Source organism: Lathyrus oleraceus, chromosome 4 (assembly GCF_024323335.1).
Source record: "Lathyrus oleraceus cultivar Zhongwan6 chromosome 4, CAAS_Psat_ZW6_1.0, whole genome shotgun sequence".
Classification (NCBI taxonomy): Eukaryota; Viridiplantae; Streptophyta; class Magnoliopsida; order Fabales; family Fabaceae; genus Lathyrus; species Lathyrus oleraceus.
This window is the reverse complement of record NC_066582.1, coordinates 368,058,342-368,068,975: the sequence shown is the minus strand read 5'-3', so window position 1 is coordinate 368,068,975 and position 10,634 is coordinate 368,058,342. Positions and strand designations below refer to the sequence as shown.

At 38.4% G+C, this 10,634-nt stretch overlaps 1 protein-coding gene across 1 annotated transcript; it reads left to right on the top strand.

Annotated features, from left to right (window-relative positions):
- Positions 1-684: 684 nt before the first annotated feature.
- On the top strand, positions 685-2,017 carry LOC127137454 (uncharacterized). The gene is made up of 3 exons (XM_051063911.1): positions 685-1,140; positions 1,254-1,635; positions 1,686-2,017. The coding sequence occupies exons 1-3, from the start codon at positions 685-687 to the stop codon at positions 2,015-2,017; spliced, it is 1,170 nt and encodes a 389-aa protein (XP_050919868.1).
- The last annotated feature ends 8,617 nt before the right edge of the window (positions 2,018-10,634 follow it).

Below are 10,634 nucleotides of genomic sequence, written 5' to 3'. Positions count from 1 at the left end.
TGATATACTTATCCTTTGAGCCAAATACGCTACCTCTTTGTGCTCCTTCTTGCATCACCTTGTGAACCAAGAGATGTTTGGGCTACAGCCTCAAACACTTAATTCATTCCTTTCGGCTTTACCCTATAGTGGCGGTTTGCTGGTCCACGTATTGGTAATAGCCACCTTCCTATTGGGTTCATCTTTTCACCCTTGTTGGAGCTCAAAACACTATTCTTTGGTTCAGGCCATAATTTTATCACAAATTTGTTCACCTCCCACTTCTAGTTCCTTGAACTACGAAGCTCTGAATTCCTCTTTGCACTATAAGGATACGTAGGCATGAGGGCCCTAATTCTCACCGAGCACTTTATCTATTTCCTTTCCTTTCCCCCATTCTTTTGCGAGTAATCTTTAGATATCACACCTATTCGAGCGAGAACAGTCAAAACGGTTCCCATGGAGTACCATGGATGTTTGGGGTGCTAATACCTTCCTCTTGCATAACTGACTTCCTTACCCAACATATCTCTTTCTCGGGTTTTATCGATGTTTTCCCTTCCCTTTAGGGATGAATAAAGTTCGATGGTGACTATGTTGTATGTTCGAGTGTGTGATATGTTCGGGTGTATTTCTGCTAGCTTCAGCTAGCGACTCTGCTGGGGATACTTCACTACTTGGAAGCAATACAAGTACAACCTTGACATGGCTCTGACAAGGCTTCAGTTACAAAATCAAGCACAGAGATCTAATGAATCCTTCAAAGAGTATGCTCAACGTTGGCGCGAAATAGCGTCTAGGGTCCGACCAGCACTATCTGATAACAAAGTGGTAGATATCTTCATGGGTACACTTCAAGGGCTGTATTATGAGAAGATGATCGACAGTTCGTCGACAAATTTAATTGATATGGTAACTATTAGGGAACATGTTGAAAATGGGCTGAAATCGGGGAAGATCACAAATACAACCGCTCCGCGGACAACGAACAAGAGGCTGCATGGGGGCTTCGCAAAGAAGAAAAAGGGGGAAGCAAATGTTGTGACGCCGAGTGCCCGCCCCCAATATCAATTTCTGATGGCCCCTATTCCGTACTATCTATATCCATATGTCGCTGCCGCTCAGTATCAACAACCGCATTCCAATACCAACCACAGAAAGGCAATCAACAATCAGCACCCACTCAGAGAAATCTGAACCAGCAATACAATCGTGACAATAAAGGACAAAGTCGAGGTCAGAACAACAGAAAAAAATTCGGAAACCGTCCCCAGAGTGACAAGATTCTGGTACCGTATGCAGAATTGGTTCCTTATCTATTCCATGTGGGGGCTATCATACCAAAAGAAATACCTGCGGCTACTCATCCATTCCTCCCTAAGCATGATCCTAACGCTTCATGCGCTTATCACGCCGGATTCATAGGGAATTCTACAAAAGATTGTTGGGCACTCAAGTACAAAATCCAAGATTTGATCAACCAAGAGATCCCGGCCTTCTCTGAAGAGAAACCTAACGTGAAGACGAATCCTTTGCCGAATCACGGTGGTGCAGCAGCCAACGCTGTGGTCGAAGAGGAAACTAACGAATCCATACTAAGGGACGAAGAGGTGAAGACTCTGATGTCAGTTATGTTACAGAGACTTGAGAAGTTTGGTTTCTAACGGGTATACATAATGATTGCACAGTATGTGAGTTTGATCCAGACGGTTGCGACAAGTCGAGGGTTTATGTACAAGAACTGATTGACCAGGGTTTGATGCAGTTCTCTAAGTCTAAGGCAGCAGAAGAAATGGTCGTAATTGAACCAATAACAATTGTGTACAGAAAAAAGAAGGTTGAAGCTCCTTCCAAGAGGATTCAGCCAATTCATTTCCGGGTTCCCAGTCTATTTCCGTATCAGAACACCAAGGCAGTGCCTTGGAATTATGAGACAACAACATATTTGAGAGGAAAAGAAATTTGTATTCCTGACACTGAAATTGTCAACATCGCTGGAGCGGGAGGCATGACTGCAGTGGCCGTGTATTCTCTCTAAAATACACTCCTAGGTGTAAGACCCTAATTTTGGCCCTAAGATCCCTCATGGCATCATAACATTACATTTGCAAAGCCTCAAGGATCATAAGCATCTTGAATTGTATATTATTGCTTTTCTCATTTTTTTACTAACCAAAAGCACAAAAATATGTTACTAACATCTTTTGTTTGTAGCTTGAGCAATCACAAGGTCAAGAGCTTCAAGGAGATCCTTTGTGCAGAGATATGGCCAAGTGAAGATGATAGCAAGCATGGTAATGGTTCCCAAATCTTTCATCCATCAAATATGCCTCCCTAGCATCTCAATCCATCATTTTGATCAAATCAAGTCAAAGGGTTTGAGGTTTGTTCCCCAAGGAAACCCTAGTTCATCTGATCATCCACAATGCCTTGCTCTTGAAGCAACCTCAGCCCATGATCAAATACAATCAATGGAAGTTCTTTAATTCATCATTTCATTCATATTTGAACTTATCTGAGTGTCCTCAATCATCAATTCATCAAGATATGAGTTGTGGACTTGAGAAGTTGATCAGTCAATTCATTTGACTATTCTGAAAAACACTAAGACCTAACTTTTTATGTGTTGGTCAAATGGAGATGATCCCAAAAGCAAAAACGTTCTTACGGACAATATGAACAACTTTCATGTTCATCAAAAATTGATTTGAAGCTTGGAAAATCATCTCCCACTCCAAGACATTATAGGTCATTTTGACTGAAACCCTAATTTTGGGTCAACTTCCCAAGAACATAACTCATTCATTTTTTATGATTTTGAGGAGGGATCAAATGCATTAGAAAGACTAAGATGTCTATTTCAAATGTTATGTTGAACAAAATTTCAAAATCTCAAAAGAAATACATGTGATAATGCAATACTTTATAGGTCACTTTGGACCAAATGCATTGAAAGGCAAAAGAGTCCAACTTCAAGTGCCCATAACTCTTTCATCAAAAATCCAAATGATGCAAAATTTAAGTCTATTTTGATTTTCTTGAAAATATCTACAACGTTTATGTTGGATGTGTTTTCATTTGGAGCTTGCATAATCACAACAGAAGGGCTTGAACATTGTCCAAATTTGGAAACTTTGCCTTTGCATGTTTTGCACCTTACACTTTAAACTCAAAATTCACCAATTTCCACACTTCAAATGGATTTTTGCCCAACATAACATTTGTTCCTTACATCAAAACCTTTCCAACCATTACTCACATGCTCATGTTTGGATTTGGCAAATGGCATTTTCGAAGAGGAGAAATTTTAGGCATGATTATGCATAACATGTGGAAACTCATTATACAAGCTTGTGCATTGCCAAATCCACGACCATTTCAGCTCAATTATGCTTCAGAGTGCATTTGGCATTGAATTTGGGCCTTTTGAATGATCATGCAAGCCCATGCAAAGAAATATCCCATTCCATGCACACGGCTTTGATCACACTTGCCTTGCCTCTCCATCTATAAATAAGAGCCTCACTCCATTCAAAAATCATCCATGAATCAACCTGAAGTGCTGCAGAAATCGAAACCAAACCACACCTAAAGGAACTATTTCAATTTTCTTCAATTTCTCAGATCTGAAATTCAACTAAATCAGGTTGAATTTCTAGATCTAAAGTTCCTAGACCTCTCTCTCATACTCCATTGATCTTCTGTTTGGCCAAAGGAAGCAAGGAAGCAAGCTCAAATCTCCAGAATTCAAAGGTGATCATCAATTGGTTTTCTCTTCGAAACTCGTTACTCTTTGATCTATTTGCTGGCCAATGTGTTTTCTGAAGTCCTCACTTGAGAGGCAAGCTAGTGGTAGCTTCAATTTCGTGTTTTATTGAACTGCATTTTTTATACCTGAACCTTCCAGCTCAGATTTCTTACTCTATAGGAATTTTGAGTGTGATTCAAGGTTACAGGGGTGATGTACATCACCCTAGCTTCATTTTGATATATGGATCATGGATTTTGGTTGAGGTTTTTGAACCTGCAACTCTGGCCGGAGTTCATGTACTCGCCGGAGAAGACGGTGGTGTACACCACCGTCCGTTCACCAGTTTAAATCCAGACCGTTTGATCATATTTCCAGATTGAATCGTGTCCTTTGGATCTTATGACTTTCAATAATGCTGGATGTTTCTCAGTTGACTCATGCCTTCCATGCGCGTGCATCTCACATCCGTCTGATCAGCCACATCAATTAATAAGGCTTGATCAGACGCTTGTGGTTTTTTCTGATTTTTGTAATTTCCATTTAATTTCTTGTATTTCCATTATTTTCAAAAATTCATATCTTCTTCATTTTAAATCCAAAAAAATATGGGACCAGTTGCATTCTTCTCCAAATAAATTCTAGTTTCTAATTTTGATTTTTAATATTTTTATTTTGTCATTTGATATTTTTTATGAATTTTCTCTTTTCTGGTTATTTTTAATTCATTTTAAATAGTTTTTTATATTCAAAAAATACAAAAATATTTTCCTAACCTATTTGAATGATGATGGATCTATGAAAAATATTCTCATCAATTTTTTAATTGATTTGAGATTTATTTGAGATTTTAGTTAAATTAGGTTACTTTTATTCATTTTCTAATTGATTAAAAATAGTTTCTGACTTTTAAAAATGCTGAAATTTTTTGTCAAACTTTGTTTGACCTTGTTGAACTTAGGATAAATCACTTGGACCTTTCAAGGTTGATTTGAAGTGATTTTGAAGTTTGACATTTCTTTTATTTTTAATTCAAGTTTATTTTGATATTAAAAATGCTAAAAATATTTTGCTTATTTGTTTGACCTCCAATCTTCATCCCCATTTCTGATTTCTCATTGTTTGACTTTGAGTTTCAATGTCATTTATTCAACACACATGGATTGGTACATTTTATTTAGCCTTATGCACTTTATTCTTTCCATTTCCTTTTCCATTATTTATCTTTTTCTTCTTCTTCTTCTTTTTCTTTTTTTGATCAATGAGTTGAAGGTTGATAAGTTAGCATTGATTAGGGAGACTTAACTTTCCTTGATTCAAATCTAATTCATCTTGATCAATTGATCAAGTGAATGGCTTTGCATTAAGGATAGGTTGTTTCCTAAATTATGCAAAAGACTTAAACCAATACAAGATCAATTCTCTTCTTCTTTTTGGCATGGCAAGTTGTTGGAACTTGGTTCACTAATCAAGACTTCTAACTTGTGTTGTTGCCTACATTATTATTGACCGGTCTCAGATAGTTGTGATTTCTACATAAGTCCAATTACGATTGCTTAACATAGCGCTAAATTTGCCTTATGGCACACTAACTACTAACACTAATCATTAACCATTAACATTTACTTTTTGCTCTTTACTTTTATGCAATTTACTATTCTTGTACATATTATTCACTTGCTTTTTGAAGGTGAGAAAAACAAGAAAGGGGGGGTTTGAATTGTTTGGAAAAATAAGCGCTTTTCAAAATGAAAATCACACAAGGATTTTATACTGGTTCGCTTATAACACAAAGCTACTCCAGTCCACCCGGCCAAGGTGATTTCGCCTTCAACAAGGACTTAATCCACTAATCTTGAAAGATTACAAACAACACATAAGAGAGAAGAAAATCTCTTAGTCTTCTCAAGTCTACAGACTACACAGAGTCACTTGAGGAAATCAAACAAATAAAAGATACAAGATATGTAATCTAGAGTGCTTCTAAGAAAGCAAATATTACAAACTTAAGAACAGATTTTTCACTTAATAAGCAAAAGCTTAGTGAAATACTTTGAGAGCAAAGATGATTTTCTTGAGCGTGAAATAATTCAGTATAGTTTTGGCTAGTTGATTTCTTGCTACTGAATGTTGATTGCAGCTCTATTTATATAAGAGTTGGAGTAGAGTTGAATCTGGTGGATATTAAACTGAGTTTACTCCATCACTTAAATAGCTTCTGCAGTTTAACTTTTCCTCTTTGAAGTGACAACTTACCACAAGTAGTATCTTCTCTCTTGGAAGTGGAGATTAACGTCTCTTTCTTAATAAGGAAATCCAATTGAAAATCTTTACTTGTCTTCAACGTAACTTTATCATGATTAGCAAATCCATAATCAGAGTAATTGTGTTTCTGGAGAACCTTGGAGTATTGCTTCTGATGTTGATCTAAAAAGATTCTTCAGAAAGCGTTGTTCAGAGTCAGAGGTTCTAGGACTTTCTTCTAATTCAGATGCTTCTGATACTTGTTGTAGTTCAGAGTTAGAACTTCTTAAGCTTGTTTCCACTTCAGAGCTTCTGATCATTTTGATAATATGCTTCTGATCTGGTACTCTATCTGATGATGTCATCAGATTTCTTTCTTCTATCTTTAGAGTCCTGCACACTTAGAAACTTTTCGTTAGGGTGCCATTTTTGGTTTCATCCTTTGTTATCATCAAAATCAAGGAATCTGTTGTAGAACAATTTTTGTTCTTACAATCTCCCCCTTTTTGATGATGACAAAACAACTTAAAATAGCAGATGAAACAGAATAAAATGAGATCAGATAGACAGAAGCTCCCCCTGAGTTAGTGCTAGGGAGTTCAGAAGTTCTTACCAGAGCTTTCCAAGTAATGAGATTTCTGAAAACTTTCTGCAATTTCTTAAATTTAATGTTAGAGCTATTTAATCAGAGCTATTTTTATCAGAGCTATTTCTACAATTGTTGCAGAGTGCTTAAGTTTTTAGACAATTTTCATCAGAGTTATTTAATGATTTCTCCCCCTTTTTGTCAGAATCAAAAAGACATAGTAAAAATAAGTAAAGAGAAAATAAAGAAAGAGAAAAACATGAAATTCATAGATAGAAGCTCAAAGGCAATCAAACAAAACATCAGAGTCAAAAGAAGACAGAAGCAAAACAACAAAAAAAGGCAAACACAACATAAAATCCTAAGTGCCTAAGGGTTCTGAGGCAATTTCTGCAGGATCATGGCAAGCATCTTCTGGATGTTCTCATTAACCGTATCTTGCTTATCCATTCTGTCTCGGAGGATGTTCTGATCTTCCTTAAGTTCCTTCAGAGTCTGAAGGATCATGGGAACAGCAGTTGAAGACTCCCCCTGAGTCAGAGCCTGCTGGGCTTCAGCTTCCGCAGCAGCTTTGGCTTCTGCATCTGCCAGAGCCTTAGCTTCAGCTTCTTGCTGCCTTAGAATTTCTGCTTCCTGAGCAATTCGTTCCTCTTCTAATCTTCTTGCTTCTTCTGCAGCTTCCTTAGCCAACCTCTCCTCCTCTAGCCTTCTGGCCTCAGCTTCTCTGGCTAATCTTTCCTGGAGTCTTTCCTCAGCATCTCTGATGTAGCCATTTCTGACTTGTTCAGAGACACTCTTCAGCCTATAAGACTCAGAGGTCATCCAACTAATGACTCTGTTCCAGTGTGTCCTAACAGATTTAGGATCATCACTGACTTCAGAATTGTTAGCCAGAGACTTGACCTTCTGGATTGAAGCTTCTGCTACCTGCCTGATGGCTTCCTCAAGGGTAGGTATGGTAAGTTCAGGTTCAGGCTCAGGTGTAGGTGTATGAGATGGAGAGTTTGGAGGGCTAAGATTTAAGGTTAGAGGTGCAGACTCTGACTCAGGTTGAGGTTCAGATTCTGCTTGAAGTGAAGGTTCAGATGTTTGGGAAGAAGCATAAAGAGGGTTTAGATCTAAAGGATTAGAGTCTTCTTCAGGTACAGCGGGAATTTTTGGTGGGGTAATATCAGAGATGTAAGGTTCAGATTGTTGAGTTTCAGAGAGAATGGTTTGTTGAAGTGGTGAAGTTATTTCAGGTTCTGTGGTTTGTGTTTGTTGTGAAGCAAGTCTATGGGCATAAAGTGTGGCTATGGTTGGGGATTTTGGATCAGAATGTTCTTGGTCAGAGGATTCTTGTCCAGAAGAGACAGAAACATATGGAGGTGTTTCAGGTTCAGATGATGAAGAAGATGAAGTGCTTTGGTGAGTTTGTGTATGTTCAGATGGAGGGATGAAAGTACGGGCAGCTTTTAATACTGGTAAAGGTTGGGAGGTTCTGATGGTTGACGGTGGGATTTCAGAGGTAGTATATAAGGGAGTTGTTGTGAGAGGATGAGAAGAAGCCATCACAGGTACAGAAGTAACAGAAGGAACAGACGTACCAGTTTGCAGAGGAGCTGGAGATTTGGTTCCAGAAGAATCTCCAAGTCTGACTTTCTTTGCTTTCCTTGCCTCAGCAGCCAATTGTTTCTCTGAGACACCTCTCTTGTATCTGACTAGATCTTCTTCTGAATCCAGACAGTCTTCGAGGCGGAAATCAGATACGTCAACACCCTCATCCAGCCGACACTGAAGGTAGATAGCAATGGCATTCTTAGGTTCATTCTTGAAGAACCTGGCAAGACCATGAGGCATCTTCCTCTGATCTTTTAGAGAATCCCAGGATGTCTCCAGAGTGGGCTTGACTCTAATCTCTTTGATGATTCCCATGCTTTTGAGGTTTTTGGCATTTAAAGGCTTCCCTACATCAATTGCCAGATCATTCATACATCTGACCTTTTCCAGATCATCCACCAGTCCTTGCTCAATAAATAAGTCAGAAAGCAATCTCCCCAGAGGAATGTAAGACCTTGGCTTCATGTTGTTTCTTGTTTCTCTAACAGAATCCCTCAGATATCTGAAAAGAAGAACAGGGAGGTTGATCTTCACACCCTTCTGAATACAGTATAAAATGCATTTCTGATCAGCATTTATGTAATCAGAGGAGTTGGAGGCTGGGCGATGGTGAATAGTACCCAGAATGATTTTCAGCCAAACTCGGAGGTTCTGGTGGAGCTCCTTGTTCTTAGAGGGGTTTCCTTCAACATTTGGTTTGAAAATTGTTGGGTTGATAACCTCAGTGATGCGTTTAGACCTAGGAGGAATGTTGTAAATCCTTTTTCCTCCAGTTGTCTCCATATTCAGCAAGGAGGCAATTGATGCTTCTGTGATAACAACCTTTACCCCTAGAACAAAAGAGACAATGAATTGGTCATCTGCATCTGCATGTCTCCAGAATTCTTTTACCAGAAGAGGGTAGATTGGACCATACAACCGTTGGAAATAGTTCTCCCACCCTTGTTGACGCAGTTCACCAGTAAGATCAACGCCATTTCTTCTAAGGTTGTCGAAATCAACCAACGATTCGCACAAAACATCCAAACCTTCAAAAGGAGTTGAAAGGTGAATGTGGCGTTCTCTGTCAAGAATGTGGGGTTCTTGATAAACAGGGGTTAGAGAAACACCGGTGACGGTTGGAGTTGAAATACTAGAGGTTTGAGCGGTGGAACTTGACTCCATTTGCTGTGAGTAGTTGAACAGTTGTTGTTGTTGAGCATCCATTGTAAAGAAGAAGGTGAAGATTTGATGAAGATGAAGAAACTTGCAGAGAATGCTTCGAGAGAGGGTTTAGGGTTTTAGAGTGAGTGAGAGTGATAAGTGTGTGAAATGTGAGAAAAGTGTTTATATACTCTAAGTAAAACACATGCAAAACGACACATATACCAGCGTTAGCACCAAAATCAAAATAGCACGCTTGGGGGGAAAAATGATTACAGCTAATAAATGAATGTCTAATCCCAACAGTATGCACACTGCTCTAGGAGATTTCAAACGTTCTGGCCTTTGATTTCTTATGACAGCTGTCTAGAAGTTCTAAGGTTAGACGCTTTGTGCTCCACGTGTTGATGTATCTGATCTTCAGGAATACCAAAGGATTGGTTTCTGAAGATTTCTAACTCAGATAACTTCTTAACTTGGTAGAAGTATCAGAGTCAGAGGCAGAAATATATTTGTTTACATCAGAGTCATATTTTACAATTATCAGAGCCACACTTCATTCTGGACAATTTTGAATGTTCAGATTTTTTAAGATAAACAGAAATCTATCTTCAGCTAGAGGCTTAGTAAAGATATCTGCCCATTGATGATCTGTATCAATGAACTTCAATGTTACTATCCCTTTCTGAACATAGTCTCTGATAAAATGATGTTTTATTTCTATGTGTTTGGCTCTGGAATGTAAAATAGGATTCTTACTTAAACAAATAGCAGCAGTATTATCACAAAAGATAGGAATGTTACTCTCAAATATCTGAAGATCTTCTAGCTGATGTTTCATCCAGAGCATCTGAGTTGTGCACAGTGATGCTGAGATATATTCTGCTTCTGCAGTTGATAGAGCAATAGTTGACTGTCTTTTGCTAGCCCAGGAGATTAGATTATTTCCCAGAAGCTGGCAATTTCCAGATGTACTTTTTCGTTCTATTCTATCTCCTGCGTAGTCTGCATCACAATAACCAGAAAGTCTATACTCTGATGTTTTCTTATACATCAGGCCCAGGTTAGGAGTTCCTTTCAGATACTTAAGAATTCTCTTAACAGCTGTTAAATGAGATTCTCTAGGATCTGATTGGAATCTGGCACATAAACAGACGCTAAAGAGAATATCAGGACGAGTAGCAGTCAGATAGAGAAGAGAGCCTATCATACCTCGATAGAGCTTCTGACAAACCTTGTTGCTTACCTCTTCCTTTTCCAGAATGCAAGTTGGATGCATGGGAGTCTTTGCAGAGTTGCATTCAGTCATATCAAACTTCTTCAGAACGTCTTTAA

What these genes read in the sequence shown, in the direction of transcription:
- LOC127137454 (XM_051063911.1), top strand. Translation starts at nt 685, where the DNA reads ATGGCTCTGACAAGGCTTCAGTTACAAAATCAAGCACAGAGATCTAAT. An exon ending in CCAATACCAACCACAGAAAG is followed by an intron (nt 1,141 to 1,253) that starts GCAATCAACAAT and finishes AACCGTCCCCAG; the next exon opens with AGTGACAAGATTCTGGTACC. An exon ending in ACAGAGACTTGAGAAGTTTG is followed by an intron (nt 1,636 to 1,685) that starts GTTTCTAACGGG and finishes AGTTTGATCCAG; the next exon opens with ACGGTTGCGACAAGTCGAGG.